This window comes from Phaethon aethereus (genome assembly GCF_964289735.1).
Source record: "Phaethon aethereus genome assembly, chromosome: 10".
Lineage (NCBI taxonomy): Eukaryota > Metazoa > Chordata > Aves > Phaethontiformes > Phaethontidae > Phaethon > Phaethon aethereus.
The window spans coordinates 3,274,430-3,294,633 of NC_138586.1; the positions used below are offsets into that span (position 1 = coordinate 3,274,430).

The following is a 20,204-nucleotide window of genomic DNA, read 5'->3' on the forward strand; positions in this document are numbered from 1 at the left end:
TGCCAATTCTTGGTTTGTCTAGACACCGCATAGTTCTCGAACAAAACATTTCTTGCCTACCGGAACACGAAGGTTCATGCCACAGTTTACATGAATTAGCTGGTCATTTGAGGATTTTAGGGGATGCATTAGGAAAGGCTTTAAAAGCAACTTCTCAGATGTCTTTCATGTTGTTTACATAGTTAAGCTTTTTTTTTTCTTTTTTGACCTAGAAATTATAGTTAAATTCTCCCACAAGTTGGTGGCTGACAGAAATTTGTAATGTGTTCCTGGCTCCTCACACAAAACGCAGCTAAAGGAAAAATACCTATTTCATCTATTGGAAGTTTCCCTAATTCAGAGGTCTATGCGGTCTTGTCGTCTTGTTGATTAAGCTTAAGCATTTAGTTTTGTGCATCAGTGAGGTAAACCTGTCTCTATGATGAAATATCCTTTTATTCTTACGCGGTTTGTAGCATGTCTCAAAGTGAAACCAGAAGCTTTCAGACCTATAACAGGGAACAGTTCTGAAATGTCACCAGGGAGCAAGCAAATTAATTTTATTCAACATTGTTAATACTTAATGTAATTTAGTTTTCCAAGATAAATCCCCAGGGTAAAAGAACAAGTTACGCACATGTTTAACTTCAGCTGTTCAGTTAATCATCAAAATTCACTGTTGCTTCCACTGCAGCGAAACATTAGGCAGTTGACTGGTCATTTTTCTGGTCACTAACCTCTCTGTCCTTGGAAAAAATAATGCAAATTTTCAAAAGGTTAAAAAAAAAAAAAAAATCTGGCCATCACTTCTTTTGCCCTCTTTTCCGCTCTGTTATTCAGCAGTTTATGCATGGGACAAAAGGAGTCCCTTGCATTAGTCATTATTTCTACAAATTAATTTCATTTGGGTTCAGTCATTTGTTTCTGGGCTTGTTTTTTATGAGCAAAAATAATAACGGAAATCCTTCAGAGGAGCAGCAATTAGACTTTTCTGAAGGAGATGTGGAAAAAGCTTGACTTGCTTCCTAGGGCTAATTTTGGTATCACTTGGTTTTGCTAGCGTAGGATAATCTGTGAGGTGTAAATGTGGAAAAACGTGAGCATCACCTGTGCCACCGTGGCTTACATGCCATCCTCTATCGCTACAGCATTCCAGGAGCTGGCGTCTCTCCCTTTCTCACTTGCTTCTCCCTATAGTTTCATCTCGTACACCAGTGAATCACAGCTTGCTGCATGCAATTAAATGATCTTGATTATAACACAAATCAAATAATAAATGTCTGAACATTTTCCCTTATTGAAAATTCATAGGAATAAATACCTAAAGTTCTCCTTCCTGTTCAGCTTTGCTCAGATTTTTGACACCTACTAGAGTTACATGTGGCCGAGTGCATCATCTCTTAAATCCCTGTTTTGATTTCCGTCTGTGTGAAATGACTTAAGAACGGATGTCTTAATTGTTTTTTGCCAACAGCAATGAGAAGACTTGAGTAGAATATGACGATGGAGGTAAAATCCATAGTCGTGGGTGTGGAGGGGATGACATGCAACTCCTGTGTTCAAACCATTGAACAGCATGTCGGGAAGATGAATGGTATCCTTAACGTTAAAGTAAGTGGCACTATTGCTATTTCTTAAAAGCTTTGCTCTTACATGAGAAACCATGATAAAGTATGCATCAAGGGAGGAAGACGTGTGGAAAGAGTATATTCCGTACTTTCTATATTTCATGGGAAGCCGATGTTAGAAGTGCCGTAGTGTATTTCTGGTAAAAGAGAAAAACAAGTGCTTGCTTTACTGCAGTGGGAGCTATGTCATTACCTGTTACTCTTAAGTAATTTGCTGCTTTACAGTTAATTCAGTAATGAGGAAAAAAAGTCAAAAAAGTGCAAGAACGGGAAATTTTTTAATAAGGTACAGCAAAAACCCTAGAACTTACACTGGTGAAAAACGCAAGCTGTCCTTGTCCCTTATACTGAATATATGTCAGTAATTGCTCACAATTTTCCAGGACTTTTCTTCTGAAACTGATGGTACACGGAGGTCACTTCCACAGGTTCAAAAGCATTTGTGGGCCTGAGATGTCCAGTTAATCACGTGGTAGTTGGCCCGCCATGAAAAATAATGCTGTTTTGTTGTGGTTCATGAAATAAGAGCAGCAGGTAGTCCAGGGGACAAAGGAAAGTCTACTTGGTTTGCCCTGAATCCAAACTTCCTTGATCTGCCTTGATTTTAACTTTTTTTTCTTAGAGGAGATAGCAATATTTTGTTAGTATTTTTTCTGTCATGGGCAAAATACTGGACTGTAGAGTATTCCAGGATGAGCTGATTTTTCCTACACAGTACATCATTTTACAGTAGTTTTAATAATGGAAACAATGTAAAAGCTGGGAGATTCCTATTAGGTTTATGACCTAATTTGTCCTAGAAAGAACAGTCCCTACAATAGCAGCAACAGCAAATTGCAAAGTTCAATTACTTAGTATCTGTAAGGTTCTGAAATCATGCTGTAACGTTCTGTAGTGGTGGATTTTACTGTAAAGAAGATGATATCTTCCTGGTTTCACCAAAAGATAATTTTTATTTTAGTGGGTATGTCTTAGATGAACACTTTCCTTCCCAGAATAGGGTACGCTGCCTTAATTTGGCAGCCATGGGCTCCTTACCTCTAGCTGATTTTGAAGGGCTCATTGTGGTGCACCATTCTGTACAAAGGGAATTGATGCACTAGTTGGTACAGTTTCTTTTTGCCTGAAGTAGGAGTTCACGTATGCACGCTTAAATTTTGCTGAAAAAATATTTTTTTCAGCAGCAATATTTACAAGACACATAATTTTTCATCTTCCTTCAACTTTAACGGAGCCTTAACGTAATACGAGGCTATGCTCTGACACCAGAACCTGGGATCGCTGAACAGATGGTTTTAGAAATAGGGATACCGCTGTTAATATCTGCGGCATGGTATGGTAAGATGAATCACTAGGTATCCACAAGCATGAAGTAAAATCAAGGATAAAAGCAGCCTGTAAAATAATATCCCCAAATAACCTGACTTCAGAATTCTCCTTTTCTCCCTTATTCTTGCAAAACATTTAATCTTGTCAACCTTGCTTTTTTTAATTGTTTCAGCTAATTTCTGAGAATATACAGATGACTTGAGATAGGAGGAAGAGAAATTCATGCTTTAACTTGACTGAAGACAATGTGCATCCCGTAGTGTCTTTTACATACGGAATGAAGCAGGTTTTTGTAAAGGGCAGTATTAGGAGTTTTGTGTTTAGGTTTTAAGGTAAATACCTCAAAACTGAATACTATTCCTAGAACTACTCTTTGCAAGAAAATTTATTACAAAAACTTAGTCTGAGTAGAATAGAACTATAAGAAACTTTTAAGAAGCCCAGTTTAGCAATTATCCTCATTACAGCGTCAGAACTTCAGTTTAGCTAGATCATTTGGTTCAGAAAGGTCTCAGAACAGTAAGACAAGGTTTTGTTTAGTGATATGGATTAGGTCAGCAAAGGAGGTGAATGTTAGACAGCTAATACAGACAAACAGAGCTGCCTTTAGGTTATTTTACCTCCAACTGCAATGAAACCAATAAATGTCCATGTTGCCAATTCTGCTAAGGCCATAATTGGGACAAAAACGAAGAAAGGCGGTTCTTAAAATTATTTAACTGGTCTAATTTAATCATGACTCTGGTCTTTAGGTTGTACCTTTGCCAGAGGAAAGATAGAATTGAACGATAATGTGTTGGGCCTCTGGCAGGCATCGGCTTTCCCTTTTGGAAACAGCAATAATTGCGTTTGATATATCATCAGTTGGGAGCAAATTAAATTCAGGATATTTGTACCATCTGATGTGAAAGGTTAGTACTGAATCAGGACGTCTCTGGATCACCAAAATGTACAGAGAGAGGAAAAACAGCTTCTTTAATGTTTGTCATCTGTCAAATTTCGAAACTGAATTTTGTTCTGTAAAGTCTGATGCACCTTATTGCTCACAGCCAGCTAACAGCCTGTGCCGAAGATGCCTAGAAATACTGGGCTCCTTTCACTGCTACTTAAATCTGTGGGTTTTTTCAAAGAGTGTTTTCTTCCATCCCTGTAGCCTCAGGGTAATTACAACTAACTGCAGAAATACACATGTGATTAGAATTTTTTCCTCTGTGGATTGTTTTGCTTTTGGGATTGAATTGGGTTAGTCATCGTAATTCAAGAGAGTTTGGCTGTGGAAGTTTTGTTAAATGCGTTGATGCTGTCTGGGTGTCATAAGTAAAAGTGGCCAGGCTGACTTGTAAAGGATTCTGAAACTGGTGGGAGGGGGAAATCCGTTCTTTCTAGTGGTGGTGGTGCACAGATGAGCAGAAGTTACCTTATGGTGGCTATTGGGATGGCTTTACTCTTCCAGGTGAGTAGCGATGGGTAAAATTATACTGGACAAGTATATATGCAAGTAAAAACTGTTTCTAGTCTCCTGCAGGGTGTTAGTTCTCATCTGTTAGTATTGCAGTTTGCTAAAGCGTTTTGGTTTTTTTCCCTTGCAAGGTATCTCTAGAGGATAAGAACGCAGTCGTCATTTATGACTCAAAACTGCAGACTCCAGCAACACTGCAGGAAGCGATATATGACATGGGATTTGATGCGACATTAGCTGATTCAAACCCACAACCTGTTTTACCTGACACTATTTTCCTTGCTATTCCTACTCAGTCGGCTCTAACGTCTAAACAGATCTGTAGTACACTACTAAAGAACAAAGGTATCGTGGACGTTAAAATGTCCTCCGATCAAAAAACCGCAGTGGTGACTTTCATTTCTTCCATTATAAATGGCAAGCAGATTATCCAAATGATCCCAGGAGTAAATTTAAATACCTCTGCACCAGAGGTAATGCCTGGAACTTGTGAAGATTCCAGCTGGTCTCAAGCAAGTAGCGTTGTGCTGCGCCTGAAAGTAGAGGGAATGACTTGTCATTCCTGCACCAGCACCATTGAGGGGAAGATTGGCAAGCTGCAAGGAATTCAGCGGATTAAAGGTAAAACCTTGGTGTATTTTTATTGCCCGTTATAGAAATATCTAATACCAGATGTCTTTTTTCATATTGTAATTATTATTCATTTACATTTTCTGTTCAATTGAAAATTAATATTGGCACATATTAATTTAGATACAATATGTGATTGTATCTAAAAAGTAAGACAAAATTACGTGTATAAATAGCTTTGGCATAAATGTATTGCCACAGACCCCTGATAAAAGGATAAATTTCATAATGCTATTTGTGAAAGTCCTGGGGAAAGAGCAAAAAATCGAGGAAAAGAGGAGTTGAAAATTGTTGTAGTACTAGACAAAAAATGGTTGAAGCACTAAATTGTTTGATATTTACCAAACCAATTAAATCTCTTTTCTATTGCAGTTACATTTCTGAGCATTTAAAGCTTTTTTGGCAAGCTTTGACAAGATCTGTTGCTCTTAGGGTAACATGCTTATTATGCTTAGGGCAGTAACCCACGCTTATTTTTATTGCTTAATTTTCAGTGTCCCTGGACAATCAGGAAGCTGTTGTTGTCTACCAGCCTCATCTAATTACAGCAGAAGAAATAAAACATCAGGTTGAAGCTGCGGGTTTCACAGCATCTTTCAAAAAGCAGCCTAGACCCCTCAAGCTCAGTGTCGTTGACCTGGAGAGGCTGAGGAATACTCAGACCAAAGGCTCCGAGACAGCCCTGAAAGAAAACTTGAATGCGAACGATACAAAGACAGTTGTCTTCAGAATTGATGGCATGCACTGCGGTTCATGTGTCCTCAATATTCAGAGTACCATATCAGCACTCCCATCAGTATCAAGTATAGTTGTTTCATTAGAGAAGAAATCTGCTATTATAAACTATAACCCAAACTTAATTGGCATAGATGTACTGAGAAAAGCCATAGAGGCAGTGTCTCCAGAGACATTTAAAGTCAGCCTTCCTGACGAATATGAAAATGTAGCGCTTTTCCCCACGCTGGCGTCTCCGCTGAAGTCTTTTCACCCAGCTCTGAAGGATGCTAGCCAGCCGCTTACTCAAGTTGTTGTGATAAATATCAACGGAATGACTTGCAACTCTTGTGTGCAGTCCATTGAGGGAGTCGTATCCCAAAAGGCAGGTGTAAAATCCATTCATGTCTCTCTCGTAAATGGTAATGGGACTATCGAATACGACCCTCTGCAAACATGCCCGGAAGACTTGCGATCCTCAATAGAGGATATGGGATTTGATGCATCTTTATCAGGTAATGACATATTAAACTTTTAAGTTTAAAAGGATTATGCAGTTCTGTTTAGGATTTGGTACCACCCAAGATGAAATTTAGCAGTTGGTGCATACTTCGCGCTTGACAAGAGAAGCTTTATATCTTCACTGTCCATGAGATAAGTATGTGTGCACTTCCTTTAATACATCAGATTAATTAAAAATTACTGATATACCTGGAAGTATAAATATGTCAAATACTGATGTTCAAATAGTGCTCCAGTTTGCTACTGTATAATATTCATAGCATGAATATGGAATTGGAACTTTGCTAACTGCGAAGAATACTACAGATGGCTGCACTGGAGTTTCTTTAATAGCGAATTATCAAAGACTTGGCTCCTGTGGAGTAACTAATGAAGGGACGTTTAACCAGGCTCAGGTGTGACTGAGGAGTGACAAGTATCTGAAGAGTGTGGACATAGCTGAGGAAGTTAAAACGATGCTGTTGTGAGATAACCCTGGTAGGCAACTAAGCACCACCCAGCCACTCGCTCACTCCCCCACGGTGGGAGGGGGAAGAGAAGCGAAAACTTGTGGATTGAGATGAAGATAGTTTTATAGGTCAAGCAAAAGTTGTGTGTGCAAGAAGCAAGAAGCTTCTTCTTCCCTAGCTTTATATGGAGAGCATGACATCATACAGTCTGGAATATCCGTTGGGGTCAGCTGTCCCGGCTGTGTCTCTTCCCAACTTCTTGTGCCCCCCCAGCCTCCTCACCGGTGGGGTGAGGAGCAGAAAAGGCCTTGACTCTGTGTAAGCACTGCTCAGCGGTAACTAAAACATCGGTGTGTTCCCAACACTGGCCACAGATCCAGAAGATAGCACCATATGAGCTGCTATGAAGAAAATTAACCCTGTCCCAGCCAAAACCAGTACAGATGCTTACTGTGGTGACTGGTACACTAAAAGTAATTGCACAGTGGGAGCAGAAGGCTAGGTGATAGAATGCAGAAGACTTACGATGAGAATACGGGTGAACATGAATAGGAAGAGAGGCTTCCTGAGGGGACAGGGAAGCTCCATTTCTTGATTCAGTAAGATTAAATTTTGAGAAATACAGTACATGAGCTATTTCATGGCAATAACTGAAGAAGTGGTCAGGTGCTCCCATTTAATTGCTTTCATACTGCTCCTGCAGAAACAGCATCTCCTGAATTGCTGTAAGCAGCAGTTGTCTAGTTTGAGAGCCCTTCTCTAAGGTCAAAACCACTCACTTTGCTTACGAAACGTGCACTTGCTTACCAAATTCAGCTTTGTGCCCCAGGTAAAGTCAGTAACATTGTGGGTAAAACTAATGTTGGAGAGTTTTAGCTTATAACCTGCAGAAGAGGACAAAGTATGTGCAACAGAACAGACAAATATAATGAGGATGCAAAAGGAAAAAGAACAGAACAGTCAATCAGTTAAGTAAGTTAATCAGGAAGTTAATCAGTGGCCCAACCCTTTGTTGTGTCGTCTTTTCCTTGCTCTTAATTGACAGACAAATGGATGAATCTGATTGACAAGGCATGTACAAACTACCTGAAAGGGGGTTGTGGCGACGAGGGTGTTGGCCTCTTCTCCCACATAACTAGCAATAGGACAAGAGGAAATGGCTTCAAGTTGCGCCAGGGGAGGTTTAGATTGGATATTAGGAGAAATTTCTTCACCGAGAGGGTGGTCAAGCATTGGAACAGGCTGCCCAGGGAGGTGGTGGAGTCGCCATCTCTGGAAGTGTTCAAAAAACGTGTGGATGTGGCACTTCAAGACATGGTTTAGGGGACATGGTGGCGCTGGATTAATGGTTGGACTTGATGATGTTGAAGGTCTTTTCCAACCTTAGTGATTCTGTGATTACCACTTTCTGGTCTAAATTTACAGCAGCGTGTATTTATGGCTGGTGTAGTACCAGCTCATACCTCATTGCAATGGCTATTTGTAATGGCATGAATTGCAATCTTCTTTTCAGCAAAGGCAATAGCTCAGCCCTCACCCGAAGTGCAGCTGGAATCCCACAAAACTGAGCCTCCCTCCAAAGTGCCACCCACCCACCTTGCTAGACAAGAGACAAAGACTATATCAAAGTGCTATGTCCAAGTCACAGGAATGACATGTGCTTCATGTGTCGCCAACATTGAGAGAAATTTGAGAAGAGAAGATGGTAAGATACATGCCAATGTAATCTGTTAAATTTCTATGTGTTTCTTTTGGAGAATCCATCCAGCTTTTTGTACAGCATTTTTAATGGGTGGGTTGTCTAGAGAGGTGCCATTGCTGGTGTGTTTCGTGGGTGAGAACATAGTCTGCTCACTGTTGGTTCATGGGGTGAAAACAAGGTCGTTCTTGCTGCTTTGGGGGCATGCTGGCTAGAGACTGCCTTTGCAAAAGGAGGAGTTGGAGTCCTCCAAAGAGAATATAGGGGTCAGTTATGGATCCTTTTGAAACTAAAACAAATCTTTTCTACTGGAGGGACGTGCTCACGTCTGCAACTTAAAGGCAGAAGCATATGTGCCTGTATTAGGAAGGGAGCTATTAGAGAGGGACAGAATTAATATGGATTAGAGAGACATGAGTTAATTTTAGCTCTGCAAGTCAGGACAACTCTGTCTATCTTTTGTCAGTGTGATGATTATATTTGCAGGACAAATAGTTGCATGACTATGATGTAATGAGGAGTCGTTAATGTAGACTGTTTAATTACTGTAATGAAGATGGATGTGTTCCAAGTTAACCTGGAATTTAATATTTTTCATCCTAGAAAATGGATGAATCTAAAGCCTTTTCACTTAGCGTACAATAATTGTTACATCTGCCCTTTCTCATGCATGTTCTCTTTTGAAGAAAAGGCTTTTAGAAGTGGTAAATGCAGATCAGAAAAATATCCAGAACTGTGTTTTAGAGGAATTTCTTTTAAGTAAAAATAGATCACCTTTTCATGTAGCATAGATTGAACATTTGGAATTAGGCTATTAAAAACATGCAACTAGGAGTAATACTTTCATCTGTCACACCTACACTTAGCTGCTTTTGTTGCGTTGTTGATGTAGCTTTCAAAAATGATGGCGTTTTTCGTTATATGTACCTACAATATGGTAGCTTTCTCAATTTCAAGGAATTGCTATTGTGCCGTCATGCTACGGCAGATAAACGCAGTGTTTATCTTAAATGATAGAATGATCTGCCATTCACACGTTTTGTTTTCCAGGAATACATTCGATACTTGTTGCCTTAATGGCAGGAAAGGCAGAAGTGAGGTATAATCCTGCTGTCATACACCCTTCAGCCATTGCAGAGCTCATACGGGAACTGGGATTTGGAGCTATGGTGGTGGAAGACTGTGGAGAAGGAGATGGAATTCTGGAACTTGTTGTAAGCTAGTAATTAAAACCTACCACCCCCATCTTTATTACTTTTATCTGTGCTTGTGTAAGTGTCCACTTCCTAAAGTGTTAATCACATAATAGAGCTTAATTTACAAAAAATAAAGCATAAGTACATCAGGTATGGATCACAAACTGTATCTTGTCCTACAAACTGTGCTGGCTCACTGCTACACTGCAGTTGGAGAAATACTCCTCTGTTGTTTTGATTACTCTGCCTACTGCAGGAATTTCCTTCTTTTTTGTTACTTTTTTATAACTGAGTCTAGCTCGGTGTACCCCAGCTCTGAGCTTGAAGAGCCAGCAGAGCTTTGGCAGAGCTTAATAACCTCGTCTCTATGCTATGCTTCCTCTGTAGTGCTCTCATCCTCAACTAGAGAGCTCCAGCCGACTGCTTCAAACCCCAGAAACATGCAATAAGTAATTCAGGATAGTCATGAGCACTTTTTCTTTTCCTACCTTTTGAGATGCCTTTACCCAGTAACCCGTGGTTTCGATAACAGGAAGGAACCTTTATTTTACAGGTGAGAGGAATGACATGTGCTTCTTGTGTACACAAAATAGAATCCACCCTCATGAAGACTAACGGTGTCTTATACTGCTCAGTAGCACTTGCCACCAACAAAGCACACATTAAATATGATCCTGAGATTATAGGTCCTCGAGATGTTATACAAGTGATCAAGGTACGTCTCATGAAGGCGTCAAATCTCATAAAATATTCTGTGTCCTTAGAGGAGTTATGTACCCTGGAAAGAGAAGGGAAGACTATTAAAGGAAAAAATATCTCTCTTCTTCTGTCTGCTATCTTCTTAGTGCAGGTTTCTGTAGATAATATGTGTGTTCTTGCTCAAAATCAATGCTGTATTACAACTTTGCCTAAGTTTCTGAACAGAAACGCTAGGAAAGCCAGGCTATGGTAGAAGAAGATACCAGCTATAGGTTTGCAGAAAAATAAAGCACGTCCATGAGTACTGTACCAGGAGAGAGGTGAAATAAGTTTCTTGGATTTCTCCCTTAATTTCTTTACTTCTGTGCTTCAGGAATAACCATTTTGGAAAGCCACTTTTTAGAATAGCATTTTAATGTTCTAGAAAGGTTGGTTTCTACATCAGATTGTTTTTCTGTCTTTGCAAGGTAACTAGGAACAATTGTATCAGAATGTTGTTAAATCAGATTGTAAGGCTGGCACCATCCATAATCTGGCAATAACTTTATAGGAGCATATATAAGTGTCTTTAAAAATCAACTGTTCTCTTTTTCATTATGCTTTTTTCCTTAGGATTTAGGTTTCACTACTTCGTTAGTCAAAAAAGATAGATCTGCTAGTCATCTAGATCACAAACAGGAAATAAGGCAGTAAGTATTCCTGGACATACTCAGATTCTATAAACTTCTTTGATTCTTCTTTTTTCACCAGTAGTGAAGTTATGAGTTCTTGTTGTGTGACTGTGCAGACTTGCTAGCAAAAATGTTATCCAGCACTTGACTGCAAAACACATTTTTTCTTTTTTCTTTTTTTAAATCTGAGGTGGAAAAGGTCTTTTGTTGTGAGTCTCGTTTTCTGTATTCCGGTCATGGGGCTCATGATTTACATGATGGTTATGGACAACCAGCTTTCAGATGCTCACGCACATCACAACATGAGCAGTGAGGAAATGGAGGCCCTTCACTCCTCTATGGTCCTGGAATACCAGCTCCTGCCAGGATTGTCTGTTATGAATTTTCTATCGTTTTTACTCTGTGTCCCCGTACAGGTAAGCGGGAATATGACGATGAGTTTGCTGGGCTTAAGCACTCAAAATGGAAGACGATGAAGAAATGAAATTTGAAAAGTGATTGTAATTGTGCTGGTTGGAAAAGCTTTTGAGGTGCTCCTGCTGTTGCCAAAATGAGAGGTGCTAGGGATGGTTACGGGCGGGCCGATGGGCGTAGAGGTGCTCTGCAGCCAGGCAGCATCCGAGGCAGCCCGTCTAGCCCCACGGGTGGGCGCGGGGACAGGAGAGGACGCGAGAGCACCGTGGTAGAGATCGTAGCCCTTGGCTGGCGCTGGGGTTTTGTTCAGGAAGAGGTGGAGAAGGCAAATAACACAAACAAAATGGGTGTCTCCTTCTCTTACGGAGATGCTGCTGCTGTGTGTTACAAATATGTGTATGAAGTACAAACTGATGCTCTTATTACAGGTGTTTGGAGGCTGGCACTTCTATATACAGGCATACAAAGCACTGAAGCACAAAACTGCAAATATGGACGTGCTCATTGTTTTGGCAACCTCCATTGCGTTCATCTACTCATTTGTTATTCTTCTAGTTGCAATGGCCGAGAAAGCAAAAGTAAACCCTGTAACGTTCTTTGACACTCCTCCTATGCTATTTGTGTTCATCTCATTGGGCCGGTGGCTAGAGCATGTTGCGAAGGTAAGGAAAATAAAAGCCCATAATATCTACAAGCTGCAAGACATTAAGAATCATTTCAGAATGTTGCGTACCTTTAAAAAAAATATCCCATGAAAAAGCTTTGTTAGGTTCTTTTAACCTTCTTTGTAAAATCATCTTCAGTAACTGAACTAGTAAAAATATGAAATGACAATATAAGTCTGTTTGCAGAAAGTATTTTCTTAATAGGGTAAATTGCAACATGTGCAGTTGTCATTTACCCAGCGATTTTTATTCAATAGCATAGTCAGAAAAATATGAAAATTATTATTCTAGGGTAAAACATCAGAAGCACTGGCAAGACTAATTTCATTACAAGCTGCTGAAGCTACTATTGTTACCTTGGGCCCTGATAACGTTCTTTTAAGGTATCTTGCTTTGTCATTTGCTTTTTCTGTTGTTCCTTTTTTTTGTTAATATGCTTGATTCACAGACATATGTTGCCATTCTATAGAACTATGAAGGAAATAACTTCAGATTTGCTGGCAGATTTGCCAGATATAAATGTGAAAATGCAAAAAAAAAAAAAATGCTGCTCTGATTTGTTATGTTGGAATCTTGCTAATTTTTGCTGTGATAAGAAAACCAGTGGATTTTCTCAACTGGAAAGTAAATAGAATGATAAAATAATCATAGTGCTCTTTTAAAATGGCCTTTCTTCTGACAAATTTTGTATACATTAACAATGTCAACCAACGGGATTATGCTTTGTGTATAGTGACAACTCCTTTTACCTGGGTAACTTAGTTAATGGTCTCTTATTAAAAACGCTACACGCCATTCTAGCGAAGAGCAAGTTGATGTTGAACTGGTTCAACGAGGTGACATTGTCAAAGTGATCCCAGGAGGCAAATTCCCAGTGGATGGTCGTGTTATTGAAGGACACTCTATGGTAGACGAATCTCTTATCACAGGTAAGCATTTGCTTTTTGCGAGTGTAAAAATGTTTTTCTTTCCTTTAAATGAATCTGGAGAAGGGAAGTTGAAGCTGATGTGCCATGACAAGGGTGAGGGGAACGTTAGGAGTTGGTAGCTATTACAATACTGCCGAAAAATATACCTTAGTATCTTTTGTTGACCTTTCCTTAGGTGAAGCGATGCCCGTGACTAAAAAAGCTGGCAATACAGTTATTGCAGGTTCTATTAATCAGAATGGATCACTACTGATTTCAGCAACCCATGTTGGAGCTGATACAACTCTTTCCCAGATTGTTAAACTTGTGGAGGAGGCCCAGACCTCAAAGGTAGGGTATTACCAAATTAAGCATTTGGTTTTTGTCTTATCGTTTAGGCATCAGCATACCAAATCATTTGAAGAGTGGTTAAGATTGCTTAGATTGGAATTGCAGTTGCATAATGAAGTATCTTGCTGAATAAGGACTTTGATACAGTCTACTGTTCCAAGTCTCATCGTCTTATTAAGTAAATACATAATTATAATACGTGGTATGCCAAATGTGCTGCAAACAGAAGCTGTGATTATGTCTGAAGGCATAGACAAGAGTAAGCAGAATGTTGCTGGAGCTGACGTGTGTTTCTGCTTCCTAGGCTCCTATCCAGCAATTTGCAGACAAACTTAGTGGCTACTTTGTTCCTTCTATTGTGGCTGTCTCTGTGGTTACACTTTTTGCCTGGATTATAATTGGATTTGTGGATTTTGAAATAGTAGAAAAATACTTTCTGGTAAGTAAGTCTCCTTAAACACCTTCCGAGATATTTAAAAAATAGTTAGCCTACAAGTCTATCAGACAGCAATGGTTCCCTTTCTGAATGATCTTGCAGGAGTTGCTGACTATAGGTATTATATTATTGTTATTGTTGTTATATTTTTCACATTATATATTTTTTACACAATATCACGCCTACTTTTATACTTGAAGAGAATCTGCAGTAATTAATCAACTCTTGAAAGTTAGTATTAAAAAAGAAGTTTATTTTAAAAAAAAATACTAAACATCAAAATTTCCCAGTTTCCATTCCTTCTCTGGGGGGAAAAGAAGTCCCTTGTGTCACAAGCTCCAATTCTGCATCTGGTTCTGTTAGCATAGCTCTGCGTAAATTCATCTTTGAAATCAGTGGAATTCATTTTCATTGTAGATGCCAGAGGAGGATGAAGATCCTAACTTGTATCTGAGGGTTGCTTAGATCACGGGTTTCTTGGTTCATGACTATTTCCGATTAGGATTTATTAGTTCCCAGGAAAGCAATCTTCACATCCTCTTTCTTTGTTATTGTATATGTTGTTGACAGAGTATCTTTTACTACATTACAGCGTAGAAGACTTGCAGCATGTGGTACCTTATTTAGGAAAATGTCCTATAAATAAAACAGATCGCGGGTATATGCAGTATAGAACAGAACTTAGTCATTAGTTTATTAGTCATTAATCTTAGCTTTTGTGTAATTTGCCTGTGCTTTACTTTTAAAGATTTAGCTTGCATACTTGCAGATTTTTTTAACATCAAAAGCAATGTGTAGTTGAACACATTGTTCAATTTCTTCTATTACTAAAATAACCTTCTGTCACTAGGGTTACAATAAGAGCATTTCTGCAGCCGAAGTGATAATCCGCTTTGCTTTCCAAGCCTCTATCACAGTCCTGTGTATTGCTTGCCCTTGCTCTCTGGGATTAGCCACCCCGACAGCTGTGATGGTTGGTACTGGAGTAGGAGCTCAGAATGGCATACTGATCAAAGGAGGAGAACCGTTAGAGATGGCACATAAGGTAGGAAACGCGGGGGGTTGTTACAAGAACTTTAAGGGTTGGTATCGGCGGCATTTTGCCACTTTGGCGCCTGAGCAGATCGTTACGTGTACGTCAGTCCACCTTAGTAAGTGGCGTATGACCAGTAGATGTTGGGAAGTTTGGTTACGTGGGGTGGTTTTCCGAGGAAGGTATACATTAAAGCTGTGTTCACTGAATGCAGTCTTCCTGTTTTGGTGCAGGTGAAGGTGGTTGTGTTTGACAAAACAGGTACTATTACTCATGGGACCCCAGAAGTGATGCAGGTGAAGTTTCTAGTGGAGAGTAACCAACTACCACATGATAAAATGCTGGCGATCGTGGGGACTGCAGAGAGTAATAGCGAGCATCCTCTTGGAGTAGCAATAACAAAATACTGCAAAAAGGTAAGTTGATTATACAGGAAAAGACTAGTTTGTGTTGTGGTAGAACTCTCTTGCAGTAATTAATACGTACGAATAGTCTTGTGTTATTTAGAAAGTAATTGACATATTCAGTTGAGAAAGCTGAATATTGTGGAGCCGCATAAATCACTTAATACCATGTTAGATGCACTGGATACTCAAACTTAATTTTGATGATTGATGAATATTCCACTGCTCCTGTTAGAGTTAGTTTGACTGTACTTTGTGGGGTTTGTAAATGCAGCATGTTCTTATATATTTAAAAATTTTCTTAGTTTGCGTCCTTTTTCTTTAGGAACTGGACTCAGAAGCCCTTGGGACATGTACAGATTTTCAGGTAGTTCCAGGTTGCGGCATTAGTTGTAAAGTCACCAATATTGAAGCATTACTCTACAGGCAAGATAAAATGGTCGAAGAAAACAATATTAAAAATATGACACTTGTGAAAATTGAGGAAAATATGGACGAATTAGTGCAGCCTGCTTTGATTATTGATGCTGAACTACCAAGTAAGCTAACTCTGGTTTATAGAATGAAATGGATAATTTTTGCTTTTGTGTCTTTAGGGTCCTTAAGAAAGAGGTCACTTTTCTCTGCCTTGGAGAACTGGCCTTGCATCAAGGCACACATGAAGTAGTTGGTCATTAGTTTATTTCATGTTCGCACATCACTCGGGACATGTTGATTAAACACGATTTGAAGTTATGTGGTGAAGACGGGGCTGGAAAATCACATGGGAATTGTCTTTCAGCTCCCTCTGTTTTACTTTGCTTCATCCCAAGTTACCATTTGCTAGCCAAAATGATGTATATTTGCACAACCGACTGGTTTTTAATCAAGAACAGCTCATTGTTAGATCTTTTGACTATATTGGGCTGTTACATATAAATTAGAAACACTGAGAAAGGGACTTGGTCCTTTTCTGTCCTTTGACCTGTGATTCTTGGTCCACTGGCATGGTAACTACCCACTACTGAAGAAATGTTACTTTCTCGTCAAGAACACAAGTACTGAGAAAGACTTTCTCTTTGGATTCTCTGTAATGATATTTCAGTGCATCCTGGGAGAACCTGGATAGGATTAGCCGGAGGGAAGTTTCCTGGTTAGCCATATGATGGTAGGATTGTATTTTCTTCCTTCAGCTAACATGACTTCTCAGACATACTCTGTTCTCATTGGGAACCGAGAATGGATGAACAGAAATGGCCTCGTTGTTAAAAATGAAGTCGATAAAGCTATGATGGAACATGAGCGGAGAGGTCGCACGGCGGTTCTCGCAGCTGTTGATGGTAAGTTCAATGCTATCTTTCTCAGAGGTTGATTTGTCACTATTTAAATAGAAAATACTAAGTAGTAATGTCATAGCAGTTTTACCTGAAGCAGAATAGTGGGATGAAAAGAGATCATTAGCTAGTTTCATAACACTTTCATATGAGAAAGACCTCTTCTTGCCTTTCTTAGTTGACAGGAGAGTTGGACGTAATGCAAAGACTTCAAAGAGAGCAAAGAGGAAGAAGGGAGAAAAAAGGAATTTTTTTGTTGTTGGACAGTCTGTGCTCATATTGCCTTAAACGTTGCCCTGATTATCTCTTCTCATTCTTTTTACTGTTGATATTCCTGTTTCTGGAATTGGTCTTATTGGGGCGGGGGGGGAAAGTTACGGTTTTTTTTTCCTAAAGCAATGAAGATCTTTATTACATAATAAACACATTCTTTCTTTCTGTTCTTTTAGGAGTGCTTTGTGGCTTGATAGCTATTGCTGATACTGTGAAACCAGAAGCTGAGCTGGCAGTCTACACTTTGAAGAGTATGGGATTAGAAGTTGTCCTAATGACTGGTGACAACAGCAAAACAGCAAGATCTATTGCCTCTCAGGTGAGCTGTTATACGTGTGTTTGGGTTTGAAGCTTGCTACAGCCCACTTACAGGAAGCATGTTGTGTCATGTTGATACTGCTTGTGGCTGGCATGGAACTGGTCTGTTGTGAAAAACAGACAAACTCAGCATGGGGGTGGAATGAAAAAAGCCTTTTTGAATGGAAGCAGCATCAGCTTTGAATTCAAGCTGTTTTCATATCAGATGGGTTTGGTCTTCAGCTCATGAGTGATAACATGGGCTTCAACCTTCCTAGTCACATTATTAAAGGCAGAAGCTTCGATAGCTAGTAGAAAAGCTGCAAGACAGTTCCATACTTTCTCCCTTTTTTAGGTTGGCATCACCAAAGTGTTTGCAGAGGTTCTTCCCTCCCACAAAGTAGCCAAAGTGAAACAGTTACAAGACGAAGGAAGACGAGTGGCCATGGTTGGAGATGGTATCAATGACTCCCCGGCTCTTGCTATGGCCAACGTGGGAATTGCTATTGGCACGGGTACTGATGTCGCCATTGAGGCAGCTGACATGGTTCTAATTAGGGTAAGAAATAAGAGTGCCTCATTAAAATGAGATGATAAGAAGGGTTAGAAGGCTCAGGATGTCTCGAATGAATCTGACCACTGCTGAGGTGTGCAGCCTTCATAAGCCAGGAGCAGAGAAGAGATTATCTTCATCATGTTTTAGTGTAGTGGTAACTATCTTATGGAGGAAACTTCCCCATTTTCTAGGTACTACAAGTTTTCTAAGTACTGCAAGTTTTGGGGTAGTTAAAGTTTGAGAGTGGGCAAAGGAGGAAAAAGGGACCTGACCTTTGGCAAACATAAGTTATATTTCAGTAACATACAGCAGTAAATCCAAGGTTATAGTCACGTCTTCCTGCGTATCGAGAACACCTTGACACCAACTGGAGTCAGCGTCTAGAGCTGCGCTGTGTGGTGCTGTATACGTCGCTTGGATTACGATGACATCTGGAATAAGATTGGCGCTGATCGTACGGGCTCTATGCAGACAAACTAGAGCAGCCTACAGAATAATTACTCCATATAGTCTGTTACGTCTAGCATATGGTAGTTAGCTTTAAAATAGGAGTATGATGACACTACATGTATGCTTTTTTCCCCTCTCTTTGACTTCTCCAATAAACATATTAACTTGCAGGATGACTTGATGGATGTGGTAGCAAGTATAGATTTATCAAGGAAAACTGTGAAAAGGATCCGGATCAACTTTGTCTTTGCTCTAATTTATAATCTCATCGGAGTTCCCATAGCTGCTGGTATGTGAATGCTTCCCTGCAGCAATAAGGTGGTGCTGAGTGAGTAGAAGGTTGCAGTGTTTATTGTTGTGTGGAAGAGTATCCATTTTCTTTATTTCTGGCTGTCAGTAAGCGCAGAAGTCCTCTGCCTGGGGATGTTGCAGTGATATACTTGTGAGCTGTCCTCCTCCCACGTTATGGCTATTGTGGATATGCTCAGCACATCAAAATAACTTCAAGATAAAAGGTTTATTGAATGAGCCTGATCCTGTGAACAAGCAGTTTACTGCAAGGCAGGCAAGACGTGCCTGCCTCTGAATTTCAGACTGCATCAGTGACACATCCAGCTGTATTCCCCTGTAGGTTCTAGCTCAGATAAACAACAAATATTTAATAAATAAGTATTTGTGTTCTAACACTAAACTAAAATCCTGTTTATTAACATACTGAAATACAATTAAAAGTAGACAATCCATGTGAAATTGTATGTGTTAACACATGAATAATGCTGTGTTCCTAATCTGAACTTCCTGCTATTTTACTTTTCTAGGTGTCTTCCTGCCCATTGGTTTGGTTTTGCAGCCCTGGATGGGATCTGCAGCAATGGCTGCCTCCTCTGTTTCTGTCGTGCTTTCTTCTTTGCTGTTAAAGATGTGAGTACGAACAATTCTGTGGCTCGTAATTTGGATTTGAAGCTCAAGTCTTTCCCTTTGAATGGCAGAAGAGAAGTGTGGGACTGTAACAGTTCTCACAGCTTTTTGAAGAACAGTTCAGGCAGGTCTGTGTTTAACAGCAGTTGGTTTTGTTCTTGCTTGGGAAGGGGAGTCAGTTGGTCCAAAACATTTCATACAATAGCATGTCAAAATGACATTTCTAATGTGAAGAGAAACGTACAAATCAGAAGTGTGCTCAGAATGGAAAATTCCTTAGTGGCCTTTTGTATATTCGTGAGGAATCTTGTCAGGTTTCTGAGGCGGTGCAGCTGTAAACACCACGCTGACCCTGAGGATTGTTGCAGTAAGTAAACCAAGCTGTTTCACTGCATTATTGTTCCTCACTCTGCCCTTAGGAGTAGTGTAGCACGGTGGTGGGAATGCTATCTTTTGCTATTTAGTTAAACATACGAGGTTTCAGAAGAAGGAGAGTAGAAGTAAATGATAGCTACAGTGGTCTGCTCCCAGTAGATATATATTTTTTTTTAATATATTTTTATATTTAAACATATAGATATGTTTTGCAGATGCTCAGCACCACCGAAACAGTTAAAGCTGATGTGTGTGACTCGGTATTTACCCATTCTTCTGCGTCCTGGACAGAAAGCACTGAATTAGCTTCTGGTTGTATAGTAGCCTTGCAAAATCTGAAACTTTCATGGCTTGTGCATGATCATAGCTAGTTTCTTTCCATATTTTAGTGTACTGTACTTCAACCTGAGATGTATTGTCATCTTTTGGTTTTTTCTTCCTTAGGTACCAGAAACCAAGTTCTGAGAAACTCGAGTTCCGGGCCCGTGGCCAAATGAGGCACAAGAGCCCGTCAGAAATCAGTGTCCACATTGGAATTGATGAGACTGGGACAGGCTCCCCTAAATTGAGCTTAATGGATCGAATCATCAATTACAGCAGAGCCTCTATCAATTCTCTCCTTTCAGATAAGCGTTCAGTGAACAGCATAGTTCTTCATGAACCAGATAAGCATTCACTTTTGGTGGGAGATTTTGGAGAAGATGATGACACAGCATTATGAAAGACTCGCCCCTCCCACCCCTGCTAAGCAAGAAAAAAAAAAAAACTGAAGGAAAATGAAAAACCAACCAAAACAGCTATCTAGAAGTCTGTGCATGTACTGACCATTTCTGGAG

The 20,204-nt window shown here is 39.8% G+C and overlaps 1 protein-coding gene across 1 annotated transcript; it reads left to right on the top strand.

Moving 5' to 3' along the window:
* Positions 1-1,482: 1,482 nt before the first annotated feature.
* ATP7A (ATPase copper transporting alpha) lies at positions 1,483-20,151 on the top strand (the record flags this gene model as incomplete). The annotated part of the gene is made up of 22 exons (XM_082004069.1): positions 1,483-1,590; positions 4,527-5,016; positions 5,520-6,254; positions 8,224-8,415; positions 9,460-9,623; positions 10,159-10,320; positions 10,917-10,993; positions 11,166-11,391; positions 11,818-12,051; positions 12,346-12,437; positions 12,856-12,983; positions 13,159-13,313; positions 13,618-13,752; positions 14,600-14,794; positions 15,016-15,198; positions 15,512-15,725; positions 16,359-16,505; positions 16,949-17,091; positions 17,425-17,628; positions 18,247-18,364; positions 18,894-18,996; positions 19,813-20,151. 22 exons carry the CDS (start codon positions 1,483-1,485, stop codon positions 20,087-20,089), a joined length of 4,482 nt encoding a protein of 1,493 aa, XP_081860195.1. The 3' UTR covers positions 20,090-20,151.
* Between the last annotated feature and the right edge of the window lie 53 nt (positions 20,152-20,204).